The 20,000-nt window shown below is 42.4% G+C and overlaps 1 protein-coding gene across 7 annotated transcripts in view; it reads right to left on the bottom strand.

Annotated features, from left to right (window-relative positions):
• The window catches only part of DISP3 (dispatched RND transporter family member 3), a 529,314-nt gene that overhangs the window by 97,843 nt on the left and 411,471 nt on the right, over positions 1-20,000 (bottom strand). For all 7 annotated transcript variants that reach the window (XM_085899158.1, XM_085899165.1, XM_085899159.1 and 4 more), the window contains one exon: positions 12,826-12,965. In XM_085899158.1, the coding sequence (XP_085755284.1) occupies positions 12,826-12,965 (140 nt within the window). The remainder of the gene's footprint in view (positions 1-12,825; positions 12,966-20,000) is intronic.

Raw genomic sequence — 20,000 nt, 5'->3', positions numbered from 1 at the left:
GCAGTGGGCAGAGTTACTGACTTAACCTCGCTCACTATCGTGTGCAGCCTGTTGCTGCTGGTTGCATGATTTTCTGTAAACACACCTTTGTCACTGACGCATAGCCCCCTGTTACCAGTCAGCTGGTACTCATTTTGCCGACCTCGGAAGGATGACAGGCTGTCAACCCACCTGGTATTATTTCAACGATAACACAGAAGCTCAAATTCAGGAGCCTAAACAGTAGGGTACCAGTCCACCTTTAACCTGTTGATGGCTTCATGCTTAAGGTGACTGGCTTAAGATCTTAAGATCCTGAGAAATCAAATAAACAGTAGCAAATCAAATATCCTGTCAATACCTTTTTGTAATATAGTACAGGGTGTTCCAAAACGACCTGGACAACTTCGGTTGTTAATATATTTAGAACCACAAATGGTACAACGATACCCTTTATTTTATATGATACAGAAACTCATAAAGTTTTCTTTCTTTTCAGGTGTGGTAGTTTAATGTAAAAGATAATGGTGACCCCACAGGAGTAAGATCAGTGTGTCGAATGGTTCATCAAGACGAGATCCGACACGCAAGTTCAGCATAATTTTCGTACAAGGTATGGAAGGAATCCGCCATCACAGACTAATATCAGAGATTGGTACAAGAGGTTTAAGGAGACTGGAAGTTGTCAGAAACAGAAAAGTACTGATCGACCAAGCGCAAGTGCAGCAGACGTTGAACGAGTGTGTGAATCATTTCAACAAAGTCCCAGAAAAGAAATTTGACATGCATCCAGAGAACTGGGACTACCAACCAGCATTGTACACAGGATTTTGGATAAAAGGCTGAAGCTCTATGCTTCTAAGGTGCAGATTCTGCAGGAACTCAAACCAAGTGACTCAGCATTTTCAAGGCAAACGCCTTGCGTGTGGGTCCATCGCACAAAGGATGATGAAGATTACTTGAAAAAAGGTTATGTTCACAGACAAAGCTTGCTTTCATGAATCGGGGAATAAACTGGCACAATGTGAGGATCTGCAGCTCTGAAAATCCCCATGTGGTCATTGAATATATATGCGACAGTCCAAAGGTGAAGGTGTGGTGTGGCCTTCTCCATGACCACTTGGTACGTTTGTTTTTCTTTGGTGGAGGATAAAATGACCTCAACAATTTACATGAACATGTTTGAAGGATTTGCGTTCCAACAGATTGAAGACCTGGAACCGGATATCATTTTCAACAGGACGGCGCTCCCCTTGTTGGGTCTTTGTCATTCGAGACGTCCTGAATGAAAAGTTTCCAAGTCACTGGATTGGCCGAGCCGGTTCAACCGCCTGGCCCGAATGATCACCAAACACAATCCCCCTTGATGTTTTTTCTGTGGCAGTTTGTCAAAGATGTTGTCGACAACACCAAGTTGGCAAACCTGCAGGATCTTCGTTCTCGGATCACAGCTGCATGTGCACTGGTGGACACAAACATGCTGAGACAAACATGGCAAGAACTCTTGTACCACCCTGATGTCCTGCACGTGACAAACGGAGCTCATATTGAAGCACAAAACATTATGAGTTTCCGTGTCATATAAACCAAAGGGTATCATTGTATCATTTGTGGTTCTAAATATATTAGCAACCAAAGTTGTCCGGGTCTTTTTGCAACACCCTGTATAATCAATGCACATTAAATCAACACAAATTAATCACACCCGCACCCTCTTACACCTCCACGTAAGAGCTGTGTAAAGTGCATTGCATTCGTGTTGACCATAGTGACCTCCAAGATATAATGCAAATTAGTATACAGGTGCTGCATAGTCATAGTGAGATAATGCACTTTGTTATACTGCTTCGTTCATCAAAAGAAGATCCGATAATCAGGTGTTATCAACTTTCGTTTGTTTTCCAACCACCGGTGACATTACATCATAGAAAGAGACGTGTATTACACGGGTAGGTAGTAAGAAAGAAAACAAAATAATGAGAAAAGTGAAAAAAGTCCAAACAGCAATACGATACACGTATTTTACAATTACGCGTGTCTGCATCACGATGTAAAAACCATGAACTGCAATAGAGTATTACTAAAATTTACCTAACATAAGATGATCTATCAAATGTGATTCCAATCCTCATAATGTTACAAACAGTTATTGCATTTCTTACCTCCAAGTTATTGCTTCAGCATGTAAGTTTCATTTCTCAGTTTCATGCACAATGATGAACATGAGGGAAAGGAACATTAAGGCCCTGTCACACCTTGACGATTTAGCCAGCGTATGCCTGACGTATGAAAAATTTGGCAAAAACGCTGGCACACGTCGAATACGTTATGGGTAAGTTTGTACACATTAAGAGCACGCTGGCATACGTCGTAGTACACTGGCATATGTCGTAGTATGCTGGCATACGTCGTAGTACGCTGGCATGCGTCGAATATGTTATGGGTAAGTTTGTATACGTTAAGAGCACGCTGGCATACGTCGTAGTACACTGGCATACGTCGTAGTATGCTGGCATGCATCGCAGTATGCTGGCATACGTCGTAGTACGCTGGCATACGTCGTAGTATGCTGGCATACGTCGTAGTACGCTGGAATACGTCGTAGTATGCTGGCATGCGTCGAATATGTTATGGGTAAGTTTGTATACGTTAAGAGCATGCTGGCATATGTCGTAGTACGCTGGCACATGTCAAATACGTTATGGGTAAGTTTGTATACGTTAAGAGCATGCTGGCATATGTCGTAGTATGTTGGCATACGTCGTAGTATGCTGGCATACGTCGTAGTACGCTGGCATACGTTGTAGTATGCTGGCATGCGTCGAATATGTTATGGGTAAGTTTGTATACGTTAAGAGCATGCTGGCATACGTCGTAGTACGCTGGCACACGTCGAATACGTTATGGGTAAGTTTGTATACGTTAAGAGCATGCTGGCATACGTTGTAGTATGCTGGCATACGTCGTAGTATGCTGGCACACGTCGAATACGTTATGGGTAAGTTTGTATACGTTAAGAGCATGCTGGCATACGGCGTAGTACGCTGGCATACGTCGTAGTACGCTGGCACACGTCGAATACGTTATGGGTAAGTTTGTATATGTTAAGAGCACGCTGGCATACGTCATAGTATGCTGTCTACGTCATAGTATGCTGAGCTGTTAGACAAATTTTCCATGCTTGAAATTTTTCGACGTATGCCAGTGTATGACTAACACGTTTCGCATAAGCTGGCCATAAGTTGTAGGCACGTTACGCGATCGTTGACACACGTCGACACACGTTACTTGTAAGGTACTCATAAGTCGAAACACGTCGAGGTAATGTTTAGCGTACCCGAAACTTATTTCTAACCTATGAGTAACGTGTTGAAGGCACGTTACACGATCGGTGACACACATCGACACACGTTACTTGTAAGGTACTCATAAGTCGAAACACGTCAAGGTAATGGTTAGCGTCAATGTTCCAGACTCCCTGGTTTTTTTTTTTTTCTTCGGTATGACGATGATGTTGACACTTCGATTTCTAGTGCGGTTATAATATAATATAATTAATAGGCTGCTGCTCAACGATTTAAATCATAACCGCACAAGAAATCGAAGTGTGAACATCACCGTCATACAGAAGAAAAAACAAACAAACAAAAAAAAAAACCAGGGAGTCTCGAACATTGACGCTAACCATTAACTTGACGTGTTTCGACTTATGAATAACTTACAAGTAACGTGTGTCGACGTGTGTCAACGATCGCGTAACGTGCCTACAACTTATGGCCAGCGTATGCGGAACGTGTGTCATACGCCGAATACTTCGAGAAATTTTCAACATGCTGAAAATTTGTCGACGTACTCAGCATACTACGACGTATGCCAGCATGCTCTTAACGTATACAAAACTTACCCATAACGTATTTGACGTGTGCCAGCTTGGTTCGGCAAATTTTTCATATGTCGGCATACGCTGGCTAAAACGTCAAGGTGTGACAGCGGCTTCACACTTCGATGTCTAGTGCGGTTATGATTTGAATCGTCGAGCCGCAGCCTATTAATAGCCTACGCCACGTGATCGTCGGTGATACGCTGCCACGCTATGCATAAGTTAGACTATCGTTGGACATAGGTTGTGAACGCTGACAACACGTTCAGCATTCGTTGGTATAAGTTATCTTTATGTGATTGAAACGTTCTGTGTACGTTACTAATACGTTATGCATACGTCCAACACGTTATTATATGCCCAAAACTTAAAAAAAAACATCAATAGTTCAGCGTACACCAGCGTTTTACATACATTTTGATACCTTGCCATACGCTAGCTAAAACGTCAAGGTGTGACAGCCCCTTTATGTAAAAATTATCATTACCCCCAAAACAAGAACAGAATGTACAATAAAAACAACAGAATAACATCACAGCATTACATAAAAAGGTGCTAACATATATTCTCTTCACTACGGACCAATTATCTTACTTCCGATAATTATCAGCAAGGTCATGTAATCCATCATCGCAGTCGATATAAAATCATTCTATTTCTCCAACAACCTCATCTCAGATCATCAACTCAGATTCAGACCTGGTCACTCCACCTTGGACATGCTGCTTCTACTCTCCCAACAATGGATGGAGGCCCTCAATGTCAGAAATGAGATCAGGGCTGTCGTTGCAGACATATCTCAAACTTTCTATACAGTCTGGCATCCTGCCTTGCTCTCCAAACTCTCTACCTATGGCAGCCAAGACCAACTCCACACCTGAATTAGTGACTTCCCCCACTCTCCGAGGAAATGTGTGGCTCTCACCAGAATGTTTTCATCCCTTCTCCATGTCAAGTCTGGACCACCTAAGGCAGTGAGCTTCATCAATGATCCCCTTTATATTTGCTGATGACTCCACCCTCTGCCATGACATCCCTCATCCTTCAGACAGGCAGGCAGCCATCTCTTCCCTCTGTTCAGACCTTGAAAAAAAAAATCACAAGCTGGTCAAACACTTGGAATGTCTTTTAATCATGACAATCTCTCTCTCTCTCTCTCTCTCTCTCTCTCTCTCTCTCTCTCTCTCTCTCTCTCTCTCTCTCTCTCTCTCTCTCTCTCTCTCTCTCTCTCTCTCTCTCTCTCTCTCTCTCTCTCTCTCTCTCTCTCTCTCTCTCTCTCTCTCTCTCTCTCTCTCTCTCTCTCTCTCTCTCTCTCGCTCTCGGAAAGGACTGTCTGGCAACCCACCTCCCACTCCTTTCAACTACTTTCTGAACAATCCTCGTGATTGTTAAGAAAGTAGATGGGAAGGCTTGTAAGTTTTGTCATTCAAACTCCTGGGACTCATGATCAGCCATGATTTCGAAGTTGGCCTCCAAAGCCAGTCATCGACTGGGCATCCTGCATCATATGAAGTCCTTCTTTGGCACACCTGAACTCCTGTCAACCCACAAGATCTTCATCCAAAGCATTATGGAGCACTGCTCTTCCCTCTGGTCTGGCACTACTGCCTTACACTTTTCTAAGCAAGACATCATGAAAACCAAGGCCTTGAAGACTATTTGAATCTCCTGCGATGAAGGGACTATCACTTTCCCATCAGAGACAGGTCAGTGGTCTTTCTGTCTTCTATCACCTCATTTATTTTCTTGCACCCTCTGCTCTTTCTGTGCTTTGTTCCCCAACGCCTCCAGGTTTCTGCAGGGTGCACATGGTCCACCATGAATCCCCGTCTGGTTAAACGCCCAAAATCTAGAATCACTCCTCACCTCCACCCATTCGTTCCTCTTTTCTCCCACCTGTGGAACTCACTTCCACATTTTCTTCAATCTCATTTTCCCTCCACGTCTTCAAGACAGCTGTTACCATCATAACAGATCATCCCCAATCCAAAACCATGACCTTTTCCACCCCTTTAATCTCCCACCCAACTACCCCCAAGCCCACCTCCTTCCAAATTTCCAGTCGTTCCTTCTTGAGGGTTTGCTTCTGTATCCATCTTGTCCATCCCATGAGTCCTCACATCCTTTACCTGTCCAAATCTCCCTCTATTTTCTCCTTCAACTTGGCTGTTGGTGTTTCCCCCTTTTTTTCAACTGGTCCTTTTGTTCTGTTGCATCCTGATCCATTCAGTGTTCTTGCTTTCCATGATCTTCGACTTGGTGAAAAAACAAAAACAAAAATGGACAAAGGCTCCGTCGTTATACACCCACCAATTAAATTAGTAATAAAATATAGAATTCACACTTTGTGATAGTCACAAGATGATGAGTATTGTTTACGGTCAGAAATTCAGAAATAGCAATAAATATCATCATGACTACAAACTTTGTTCAATACACAAACATAGTCTTACATTCAAGTGATTATAAAACAAGACGAATCAAAATAATGTTCACCACTTACAGCACAAAACAGGATTAACGAGAAGGGCACTCGGTAGGGCGTATACCTCCACTACGTAATGCCTGTTCCACGAGAACATATCGAGCCCAATACATTTTTGAAATATCATGCTATCCATACAGTACTATATCTTTTTTAGCCCTATCTCTCAGTGGTGAAGAATCACTTAAAAAATTAAATAATTCTCTTTTCCGGATCCAGATTTGGATCTTCACCAAATTTGAAACAATTCTCCCTTGTCACACACCCAACATGTCCACCAAGTTTTGTCCAAATCCATCCACAACCTTTTGAGATATCATGCTATACATCGTTTTTGGCCCTTTCAATGGTGAAGAATCGCTTTAAAAATTGGAGTCGTCGGATCCGGATCCGGATCTTCACTAAAATCTAATCAGTTCGTCCTTGTCACACCAACTGTCCATAAAATTTCATCCGGATCCGTTCACAACTTTTTGAGATATCCTGTACACAGACAAACAGACAAACAGACAAAGGGGTGAAAACACAACCTCCTTCACCTTCGGTGGCAGAGGTAACAAGTAAAAATAATCTCACTCAAAACACACAAAAAAACCCAAAATAGGGAAAACATTGTAATCATGAATTGCTTACAAAATCAGTCAATGACATCAAGGGGACCTGTAGTTTTGAGGGCATGACTGATTGACGGGCTCGTAAACTGATGAAAACAGCATTTATGGGATAAAAGGCTTTCAACGAGACAAAGGGTGCAAAAAAGGAGCAAGGGGGACTAAGCTTGAGGGTAAAAAAAAAATGCATATGATGAGGCTGAAACAGGGTCAAACAGGCTGCCTGGGGGGAGTGTGACATTAATTCTATGAGGGAGAGGGCACAGTGCAATGGTTGGGGAAAGCAGTAACTTCGAGAGAACTAGGGAATGGAGAAAGGACAAGATAATGAAGTGGCAAGAGGGATTGTACGCTAGGAAAGATGCGAGAGTGAAGACATTCTCGGATATAGCATTTGCTGCAGAGAAAGCGAATTGTTTGTCTGCAGTTTATCCCCTTATGGTTGTAACCCTTTCCTTCTCAACCAGCTAAATGTTGACAAAATGAATCAAGAACACACAGTTTGCTTTGGTGTTAAGATTTTGGAATAACTTTTTTTTCTCTTCTAAATGAGATGGAAGTAAAAGAAATCTTGCAGAGATTACATACGACAAGTATCAATCAATAAGCTTTATTTTGAGTTCACTTATATAAATAATTGAGGCTGCAGAGGAAAGATAAAAGGAGATTATTTAGACGTCAAGGCTCATCATCATCAGAGTAACCGTTGTCAGTCCACTGATGGACGAAAGCCTCGGCATGCCAAATGTTGCGGTACCAAGTCTTCTCATTCCAGTTTACTGTCCCACAGTGTTTATGAAGCTGATCTCTGCACTGTTTGGGCAATTCTCTTCCTTGACGACTGCTACTTTTCATTGGTGTAACTACAGTCACAGCTGTCGTTCATCTATTATCTGCTCTTCTGCTGATGTGCACTGCCCACTTATATTTCTCAAGTTTGATTGTTTTCAAGATGTCCCAAATGTTTTTTGGTCTCTAACCCATTTATTTTGTCAAGGCTCATGGAAGACTGTCAATATAATGCAATAATGTAAAATGAAGTGTGGATCAGATGTGGCCAACTGCTTCTTCCTGCACGTTTTTTTTTTCATATGATCAACTTTGGATACACCTTCCTGAATGTAGATGTGGAAATAAGATGGGAATGGTTGAAAGGACAAAAATAGATCCCAATCCCCTTCAGAAAGTCAAAATTTTTTGAAATTTTTTTATTGTACAGTTATTAGATAAAATAGTGGCAATCACTCAATTTGTCTCAAACTTAGTTAAATGTACATGGTGAAAAACAACCCTGGACATAATTTTCTTCGATCAGGAAGACTAAGTGACGCAAAACATTGAGAACGTGCTCTTTCATAAACCTCAATCGACTTTTTTTTTCTAATATAAAAAGTAGCATTAGATCTTTTTAGTATACAATGTCGAGGCTCATGGAAGAGCTAGTACACTGAATAGATCAGGACATAACAGGATACAAAAGGAACAGCAGAGAGAGAGAGAGAGAGAGAGAGAGAGAGAGAGAGAGAGAGAGAGAGAGAGAGAGAGAGAGAGAGAGAGAGAGAGAAGCGTGGGGGGGGGGGGTAGGGGGAGACACCAACAGTGGAGTTGAGGGCCAAGATAAAGTGGAGTAGAGGGACAAATTTACCTGTGGGGAAAGTGCTTTAACCTCGGTATTGCCCAGGTGAAAAAAGGAAATTGTAATACCCTCTGTAACCACCACCAGGTGGTGCAACACTGTACACATTTGCATAGAAAATTTACACCCCCCTCATCATCCCCCCCGCCCCCACATCCCTTCATGAAGCCACGACCACATAGCTGATGTTACCCCCCACACAAAGTTGTATTTGTACTCTGAGTTTGTAGTTTGTAACTTAAAAGATGTGGCCGTGCATAAAGAACAAAGATAGATAAAATAAATAAAATGGCCGTTTTTACAGCCATTTTTCCCTGCTGTGCACGGGTTAGGCTTTTTCTTGAGGCAATGTTTATATGGCCGGATGCCCTTCCTGACGCCAACCCTGGTCGCCTCTTACGACACACAGGGATATGGTACACCTATTCTAACCGGGGCATACACCGGGACCAGTACACTGGTACTCACTTCGCCGACCTCAGATGGATGACAGGCTGAGTCAACCCCCTGGTGTTAATTCAGCAGCCAACGGGGTTTGAACTCAGGACCCTGGGATCCCAAGCTGCCACCCTAACCACTAAGCCAACACCAGGCATAAAGAACAAAGATAAATAGATAGAGAGAAAGAGAGAAAGAGAGAAAGAGAGAAAGAGAGAAAGAGAGAATGAGAGAATGTGAAAGGAGAAAAAGAGAGAGAGAAAGAGAGAAAGAGAGAAAGAGAGAAAGAGAGAAAGAGAGAAAGAGAGAAAGAGAGAAAGAGAGAAAGAGAGAAAGAGAGAAAGAGAGAAAGAGAGAAAGAGAGAAAGAGAGAAAGAGAGAAAGAGAGAAAGAGAGAAAGAGAGAAAGAGAGAAAGAGAGAAAGAGAGAAAGAGAGAAAGAGAGAAAGAGAGAAAGAGAGAAAGAGAGAAAGAGAGAAAGAGAGAAAGAGAGAAAGAGAGAAAGAGAGAAAGAGAGAAAGAGAGAAAGAGAGAAAGAGAGAAAGAGAGAAAGAGAGAAAGAGAGAAAGAGAGAAAGAGAGAAAGAGAGAAAGAGAGAAAGAGAGAAAGAGAGAAAGAGAGAAAGAGAGAAAGAGAGAAAGAGAGAAAGAGAGAAAGAGAGAAAGAGAGAAAGAGAGAAAGAGAGAGAGAGAGAGAGAGAGAGAGAGAGAGAGAGAGAGAGAGAGAGAGAGAGAGAGAGAGAGAGAGAGAGAGAGAGAGAGAGAGAGAGAGACACGTAGAGAGAGAGAGAGAGAGAGAGAGAGAGAGAGAGAGAGATATATATATATATATATATATATATATATATATATATATATATATATGAAGTTGTCACTGTTTGGAGGACGGTACAACACACAGACAAACAATATGTGGGAGTGGAGGAGAAGTCACAGCCAAAGGTACTCCTGGAGGTTGTGAGTTGTCAGATCAGTACAACGGCAGTGAGAAATTGAGTTATTGATGTGAAGTGCAACTCCGCTTCTGGGACAATATTCAGGGAGAGACACTAAGGAGTCACAGATGTTGGACATCCTGCGGGAGAATTATTGTTTGAATTGCGATGCTGTGTTACATCAAGCCAAAAACGCAAAGTTATTGCAACTTTCTCTGCGGCTGATATGGTGCCCCTGAATGTTCCATTTTTCCTTGCTCTATCCACAGACTGACATGCTCTATTCGTTCATTAAAGAGTGTGTTGCCGAACACCTTGTTCCTGCTGCCATAGAATAATATAAATGGTACCATTGGAAAGCTAATAATTGATTTATGTGGTTGGAAAGCTGATAGTCATTTTACTTGGAACAAAAATTCATGTCTGTTTCATCATTGTAAAAGCCCAGTCTTTCCAGGATTGAAGAAGACGAAGAGGGAATGTGAGCTGTGAGCTGAATGCAGCCACACATTCCCAGAGGGAACAAGTATTTACAAGCATGTATAACTATGAGTTCCCTTATTTTCAAGAACAAGTGCCACTAGCAAGTTGTTGAATGCTCTTTGAGCCAGTCTTCTCTTCAACCAGAGATTTAGCCATAACCTCTTCTTTCTCCTGGCATGCCATCGGCGAAGTACAAGCACTTGTGCGAAAGCAGCAGTGCTCAGAGCTTTCACCTTTCTCATCCTCTGCCTGTATTTCTTCTTCATCGACATTTTGTTTTCCAACAATCATGTCATCGACAGTCGCATGGTGTGCGGCAATCTATGACAAAACGAGATTGTATAACTTTCATCGCCGATGGTCTTGTTACAGTGTGTTGTCGAGCCTCGCCCAGTGTGCGGTGGGCTTAACAAACAAGAAAACGAACAATCGTGCAAAGAAACATAAATACCGTATTATGAATTAAACATGTTCAAGAGATTTTAAGCTCGTAAAAAGCTATTGTGCAACCTGCAGGTAATGTATCAACTTCTCTGATCGTGAAATTGGATATCTTCACTCGACATCCAAATAAAAAAAACCAATGTCACCCCCAGGGTGACCAGTATCTTGCTAAAATGTGAACATGAGTGACTTATTTATTCGATTAAAGTTACTCAAAAAATAAGGGTTTCGTCGACCTTGATGCTTGACCTTTTTGTGACCTTGACCTTTGACCTTGACCTTTATATTTTCGTACGGTTAATGGTATCTCTCCAGGACCGTTGTACATGAAATATCAAGAGATTTTGATGAGAACTGAGGAAATAAAATTTTCATGAAAATTCCGTTTTTTCGTCATGACATCATCAAATGACATCATAGCATCAAACTTTTGACAGATCTGGAAAGCACTTATCAAGCGCTTTCATATGAGATATTACTCGATATGGTATCTAAGATTTCAAAATTTGACCTTGGGGTCAAAAACTTTCGACCTCCAGCGCTAACCATGAAGGTGAAGGCCGATTGCCACCAAAAATTAATCAGCTGAGCGTGAGACCATGAACTATATTCCCATGAAGTCTGAAGACGATCCGATCAAAATTACTCAAAAAATAAGAGTTTCGTCGACTCCCCTGATTTGCGACAAAGTGACTTTGACCTTTGACCTTGAAAATTTGATGCACTGAAAGGGACCTCTATAGGCCTCTGATATGCAAAGTTACAAAAATTTCCAATGATAACTGTGCTCTGCGGAGTGATCGATACGTGATTACAGACAAACCCAAAAAATAAAATAAACCAATGTCACCCGCAGGGTGACCCGTATCTTGCCAAAAGGTGACCACGTGTGACTTCTTTAAGGTCACACTGAGGTGAACAGAGCTGCTATCCACCAGGAGCGACTCCTTGAGGAATATCTGCCTACGAGAGATTCCGATGAGAATCGTTCTACAGAGTAACCATGAAACATATGTGCTTGCCTCATAACGTCACCAAATGATGTCATAATGTCTCAAGCTTGACATATCTAGAAAGCACTCATCGAGGTGTTCAATTTGAGGTGCTACACAATATGGTTCCTAAAACTTGAAAATTTGACCTTGGGGTCAAATATGTTTGACCTCAGGCGCTAATCATGAAGGTCAAGGCCAATCGCTACCAAAAACTAATCAGCTGAGCGCCAGACCATATACTACATTCCCATAAAGTTTGGAGACGATTCGATTAAAATTACTCAAAAAATAAGGGTTTCGTCGACTCCCCTGATTTGCAACAAAGTGACCTTGACCTTTGACCTTGACCTTCAAAATTGTATGCGCTGAAAGAGACCTCTATAGTCCTCTGATTTGCGAAGTTACAAAAATTTCCAATGATAACTGTGCTCTGCAGAGTGATTTATACGTGATTACAGACAAAAAAAAAAAAAACATATGAAGGTCAAGGCCAATCACCACCAAAAATTAATCAGCTGAGCGCCAGACCATGAACTATATTCCCATGAAGTTTGAAGACGATCCGATCAAAATTACTCAAAAAATAAGGGTTTCGTCGACTCCCCTGATTTGCGACAAAGTGACCTTGACCTTCAAAATATTGTGCGCTGAAAGGGACCTCTTTAGGCCTCTGATATGCGAAGTTACAAAAATTTCCAATGATAACTGTGCTCTGCAGAATTTTTTATACGTGATTACAGACAAACAAACAAAAAAAACAAACAAACAAAAAACAAACAAACAAAAAAAAAACATACAAGCTGACTAACATATCTTGCAAATATTTCGTTTTGGCAAGATAATAAATTTGCTGTTTTATTCGACAGTGATCTCAGGCTTAAAGTGGAGCGCGTTCACCATTCACAAAACAAGATGTGAAGGTGAGGGTATGATTTTTGTACCTTGAAGTAAGGAACATTACCACGGCCAGGAGGTAACTGCTGCCAGGGTGACGGCACCATGGGGTCCAAAGAGAAGCGATACACCGGCTCATCGAAATTTTCTCCCAGAAACTGACTGATGTACACATTCCGCAGGAGGCCTGGAGGTTGCATACAAAATAACATTAAGGGCAAGGCTTATCATTAACCTCACGCAGTCTTCTGGTTGAACAAATTGCGCACACTTACAGAGCGATCATTAAACAGCTAGCCAGTCGCTGTCATCAATAATTTTTCCAATGCTAGTTGTCAAACACAGTCAATTCCAGGGTACGCAAGTTTGCTTTCTCAACGATCCCGATTGCACGTGTGAACTTCTTTATCGAAGGCTTGCAGAAAAGCATGATGTGATAATTACAGCAAAGATCGAGTCCGAGCATCAAATTGGCAGGATAGCCACGAGGTATGTGCATTTGCCTTTGAGCTGTAACCTGGGTTCAAATGTCAACCCAGATAAAAACTGTCACCCTTGTGTTTCAAATGCAGGGAGAAGGAGGAATCTATGTGTGTGCCATCCGTCAGATGGACGTGAAACTTGAAATCCCACTGTTAGCATTAGTGAGTGGTCGTTAAAGATCCTCCGGTGTTTATTGCTAAGAGAAGAACTATCGCCGGCACCCTGAACAAATTTCAAATTCCTGCCTGAATGTGCAGGGGCATTGCATCAGTGGCACAGCGGCTCCACAGTAACAATTCATCTATATAGTAGGCTTAATTTATAATTGAATCCCAGTTCTATAAGAAAAGAACCACCACCACCACAACCTGGAAGGAGGAAGGACAAAGATTACTGTTGTTCACACCAATAATGTTTTATGAAGGATCCAGTGAGACAGATTGTGGCATATTCAGACATTGATCCAAATGTCCAAAGTTTGACAAGGTAGGGGTGAATGTGATTCTTAGATACAATTATGTAAAGGTTGTATAACAAATGATTTCATGTCTGGAGCAATCAAAACTTTAAAAAATAAAAACCTTTGTACTCAAACTAAACGTGACGAAAACAACAGGAAACAAAAGAACATTAAATTCATGAATTAGAGTTCTCCATATTGTCAAAATGTTTGCTGAAAATTTGATGAAAAAAGCCAAAATGATAAAAACACTACGGCCTGGGCACGCGCACGCGCGCACGCATGCGCGCTTGCGCGCGCGCGCGCACACACACACACACACACACACACACACACACACACACACACACACACACGACTGGTGGAAGCGGGGTGCCATGTCCGAACAGGCAGGGGTGTCCCAAAGATGGGATGCTAGCCGGGTGCAACCAACATCGTCACCACTTTGGGGACAGAGGGATAAACGGACCACGCATAAGGAGACAGCTTTATACATGAATCGTGGTAAGTTGCTGGGAAGAAGATGGATGCTTTAGGACTAAGAAGGCTCCATTCAGTCTGAGAGACTCTCAAGTGGAGATGACGACCGGTGGTGGTGGTACGTACACATGCACACATACATGAATCGTGATTATACTTCCACATTCATGCACGGTTGTGATTGTACATGCACATGAATTGTCATTATACATATGTGATCATGCACGCACGCACACACGCGCACACACACACACACACCATTTCATTGGGACCATACACTGCACAGAGTATTGGTGCTACTGAAGCAGTCTCCTGGCAATTGGGAAATATATATATATATATATATATATATATATATATATATATATATATATATATGCAATAATAATCAGTATGTTATCGGTCCAGATGCAGGTTAAGGTCAAGATGTAGATATCATCCGTTTGTCTGCCTGTCTGTCTGTCTGTGAGCAGCACTTTTCATCAATGTGTAATCATTTATAATCATTGTATATGTATGTGTGTGTATGTATATCTGTATATAAATATATATATATATATATATATATATATATATATATATATATATATATATATATATATATATATATATATATATATATATATATATATATCTTTTTCTTCTTCTTCTTTCGGCTGCTCCCTTTCGGGGTCGCCACAGCGGATCATCCGTATGATCCGCATTGTGAATTGGCACATGTTTTACACCGGATGCCCTTCCTGACGCAATCCTGGTCGCCTCTTACGACACAGTGATATGGTACACCTATTTTAACCGGGGTATACACCAGCCCAGTATACTGGTACTCATTTCGCCGACCTCGGAAGGATGACAGGCTGAGTCAACCCCCTGGTGTATTAATTCAGTGGCCCAACGGGCCTTGAACTCAGGACCTTTTGGATCCCAAGCCACTGCCCTAACCACTGCGCCAACACCAGGTATATATATATATATATATATATATATATATATATATATATATATATATATATATATATATATATATATATATATATATATATATATATATATATATATATATATATATATATATATATATACATATACATATATATACCGTGGGAGCTGCTGTATGCAGATGATCTGGTGTTGATTGCAGAGAGTATGGATGGACTGAAGGAGAAGATGAACAAGTGGAAGGAATGTATGGAGGCAAAAGGTTTGAAGGTGAATATCAGAAAGACGAAGGTGATGGCAAGTGGTAAAGCATGTGGTGAGGTGGAAAGGACTGGGAAGTGGCCGTGTGCTGTGTGCAGGAAGGGTGTCGGAGTGAACTCCATTCAGTGTACAATGTGTGCTGAATGGGTTCATCGAAAATGTAGTGGGGTGAGAGGGTCATTAACCAGTGTGGCAGCTACATTCAAGTGTAAGGTGTGCGTCGAGGGAGCAGCAGATGAATGAATTGTTGAGTTGGATCTTGGAGATGGTGTGAAGCTGGAAGGGGTGAAAACATTTTGCTATCTCGGAGACATGCTGAATGGAGAAGGTGGATCAGACTCTTCGACGGTTGCTAGAGTGAGATGTGCATGGAAGAAGTTTCGGGAACTGAGTGGCGTGCTGACGAAGAGGGGAGTGTCGTTGAAGCTGAAGGGAAAGGTGTATGCTACATGTGTGAGGAGTACGATGATTTATGGGAGTGAGACATGGGTACTGAACATGGAGCAGCAACAAAGGCTGGAAAGGGTGGAAATGCGAATGGTTCGGTGGATGTGTGGAGTATCGTTGAGAGAGAGGAAGACAAATGATGACTTGCGGAAGATGATGGGAATAGAGTCTGTGATGGAGGTTGTGAAGAGAAACAGGTTGAGATGGTTGGGTCATGTGTTGAGGAAGGATGAAAGTGACTGGGTGAGAGGAGTGTTGGAAATGAGTGTAGTCGGAAGTAGAGGACGGGGAAGACCGAGAAAAACTTGGCTAAATGTGGTGGAAGAGGAAATGTGGGCAAGGGGATTAAGAAGGGGAGATGCAGAAAATAGGGTAAAGTGGAGAAGATTGTCATGGGGCCCGCAAGGCTAACCCCTGCTTTAGCGGGGAAAATGGCCTTTAAATACTTGTGTGTGTGTGTGTGTGTGTGTGTGTGTGTGTGTGTGTGTGATATATATATATATATATATATATATATATATATATATATATATATATATATATATATATATATATATATATATATATATATATATATAGTAATTCGTTGACTTACTACCTATGCGACTTATGACTGATCGACTTTATGACCACGCCCGCGACCACGATATGTACTGTATGTCTGGCCATGACTGCTCCACGTCTGGCAGCACGAGTGTTGCCCAACTGGGTGTACAACAGTTTTCGCCCCAGCGCCTGCCAGTGCTGACGTGTTAGGCCTAAGTCACATTTGCTATACGGCGAGGATACGGCGGCCGTACGCCCTCTGAATTGACAGAAACGTGCGGCGGCCGCAGAGTTTGAGGTGGCCTCAGGGTGGCCCTACGCCATTTGGCCATATTTTACAGGCCGTAGGGGTCGCCGTGGAATTATAGCGCGGAGTTATAACTTTTTTCATTTCTACGTTGGCCGTAGCAATTTGACAAGCCGAAACAAAAGAACTGGTAAAAAAAAAGAACCCACTCGTTACCGTCCGTCTGTCCGCATGTTCGCCTTAGGGCCCCCTTGCGGTCCCCCTGCGGTCACCTTGCGGGCACCTTGAAAATTCTATGGCCGCTGCAGGAACGCCCTAAGGTCACCGTGCGACATCAAATCAAAGACCGTACGGCACCCCCACGTTTTCGGTCTCCTCAATTTCTAAATACCCGTGCGGCTCCCCGAAAAATAAAAACATATGTGACTGCTACATTGTGTGACCATGGAAATACTGCGGCCGCCCTATAATTGCTAGTGGCCTTAGATTTTGGAGACCCCACGGCCGCCGTGGCAAACTTAGGCCTTAGCGTGGTCTCGGTATAGCGCAGTTTTCTGTATCCATTTGTCTTAAAAATTTTACTTCAAATCCCGAAGATGTCTACCAAGAGGAAATTATCTTTGTCTACTCCTCAACCTGCCAAGAAGGAAAGAAAGGCCATTGATCTCAAGACAAAAATGCAGGTGATCAAACAGTATGAAGGAGGAAAGAAAGCGAATGCGATCGCACGTGATCTTAAGTTATCACAGTCTACTGTGTCAACGATTTTGAAAGATAAAGAAAGGATTCGTGAAGCTGTGAAAGGTTCTGCACCCATGCGATCGACAGTTATAATGACACAACGGACCGGGCCCATCCACGAAATGGAGAAATTACTGCATGTTTGGATGGAAGATCAGATCCAAAAACGGACAGCTTTAAGCCTTTTTACTGTGCAGACGAAGGCTAGAAGTCTATTTCAGACTTTGAAAGAGTGTGCCGGAGAAGACGACAAGAATTTTTAGCAAGTACTGGCTGGTTCAAAAGATTCAAGAAAAGATTCCAAATCAATAATGTTCGAGTGAATGGAGATCGTGAAATTTACAAGGAGAAAAACAAACAAACAATTCAGACAAAGCTCACCATGTTTATGAAAAAACAACTCCTCCGGCTACCTCGAGCGCTGCCACAGCTGATAACATCGACGATCCACAGCCAAGCACGAGTGACCAATAACATGTTTTGTATTTTTTTAATTTAGTACGTTTTGTAACGACTGTAAAATGTTTTCTATTTTTTGTATTTTTGTATGTTTTTGCAAGTATTAAACCAATTGTACTGTCGTATGCAGTGTTTGACTTAAACCTGACGGACGTAAAAACGTTATACAGTAACACTAAAAATGGTTTTTATAACCATGGTTATAACAATAATGAACAAAGAAAATGTTAATAAAATACGACTTAGAGATGATGATTATATCATAACACAGTATAATATACAAACGGTAATTTTTGCATAGGCCGATACACTATAAATAAAGGTAAAAATAAAGGTTGGCCGACTTACGACCAAATCGATTTACGACTGGTCGGTCGTAACCGATCGCGGTCGTAAGTCGACGACTTACTGTATGTATGTATGTATATATATATATATATATATATATATATATATATATATATATATATATATATATATATATATATATATATATACATATTGTTGAAGATTCGCGCCCGTTCGGCGTGCGGACGACTGCCGCGCGCCCACCGAACGAGCAATCCAGTCGTAGCTTCCGGGTCAACGCCGAAATCCAGCTATGGGTGTTTTTAACACCATAAACCAGCCAACTCTTCTGTCCACGCGCGACAGGGTCAATCGCCAAATTATCGATATACCTAACTATTCGTGTGGACAGAAATGCCGGGAGTTTATTCCTCAACGGGACCTGTACGAAAACGAGCCGCTTAAGCAGCTCGTTCCGTATGCGATTGCCGAGCGGTTATATATCGCCAAGCCCCGTCGGACCAGATGTACGTTTTATCGGCTTATAAACAGCCAGCTAACATTCCGAACGCTCAATGGCAGTCAATGTGAGGAAGGGACGCAACGAGCAGGGAACCAAGCAGAGAACAAAGAGCTCCACGAACTAAGAAGAGCCAGCCGAACTGGGCCACGAAGCAGAGCAACAGGCTCGAACCAGCTCGAGCACCCTTCAACCAGGCTGACACTTCTCGACCACCAGGCCGAAGAGGAACCACGACAACCCGACCAGCTCCTCCGATGAACAACCAGCCAACAAGCAACTCTTCCGATGAACAAAGCGAGAACCAAGAACTCCGAGCCGAGCAACCAGCTCAACTCTCTTCCGATGAACAAAGCCTCTCACAACACGAACAAAGAACAAGAAGCAACCACCAGCAGCTCGAGCTGAGCCAAGCAGAACCTGAAGGCCTGCTGAAAAGCCTTCAAAAAGCCTCTCAAAAAAGCCTTTTCCCTAACCCGAGCCAAGCAGAAGCAAGAAGCTTACTGAACCAGCCCAAAACCCGAACCCGAGCCAAGCCGAAGCAAAAAGTTTATTGACAAGCCAAGCCCGAACCATAACAGAGATCTCTTCCTTATCCTCCTGCGCCCCTCCCCCGCTCCCGGTGTGACTCATCCCTTCGCGCCCGCACAACCGCGGGTGGGAGGGAGTTGTTTACGTCCCGTGATTCAGGATGGGAGGGCTCTTCTTCCTCTTCGCAGAAGAGGGGGAGGGTCGTCTTCCTTTGTGTTGTGATCGCTCCCTAACTATTAGAATAAATCAGCGCATTTAATCAATTTCTGCCCATTAAACAATGGAAGGTGAGCTATCTGGGGAACATGCACTTATCGACATAACTGAGCGAAAGGAACCTGTATGTTGAGTGCGATCGAATTCCAAATTCGTAACAATATATATATATATATATATATACATACATATATATATATATATATATATATATATATATATATATATATATATATATATATATATATATATATACATACATATATATACACATACATATTGTTGCGAATTCGTGCCCGCCGGCGTGCGAACGGCCACGTAACTCGAATCGCGGCACGTCGCCCACCGGACGGACAATTCTGTCGTGACCCTCTCGGAACAATGCCGGGATATAGTCACGGGTGGGGGTTTAACCTCACCACGATCGTGCCAATTGCCCACCCGCGCAGGATAGGGTTGCTCGCCAAATTCGATCTACCTAAGTACCTGTTGCGGATGGTTGACCGGGCGATCGTACCACGCCACAGGCCGACTCCGGACACGAACCGCTTAAGCGGTCCGTTCCGTGCTACAGTGATAACCGAGCGGTGTTTTTGTCGGCCTT

Source organism: Eptatretus burgeri, chromosome 10 (genome assembly GCF_056783735.1).
Source record: "Eptatretus burgeri isolate ZD-2024b chromosome 10, Ebu_testis_v1, whole genome shotgun sequence".
Lineage (NCBI taxonomy): Eukaryota > Metazoa > Chordata > Myxini > Myxiniformes > Myxinidae > Eptatretus > Eptatretus burgeri.
Note: the sequence above shows the minus strand (reverse complement) of the source record. Positions and strands in the feature narration are given on the sequence as shown.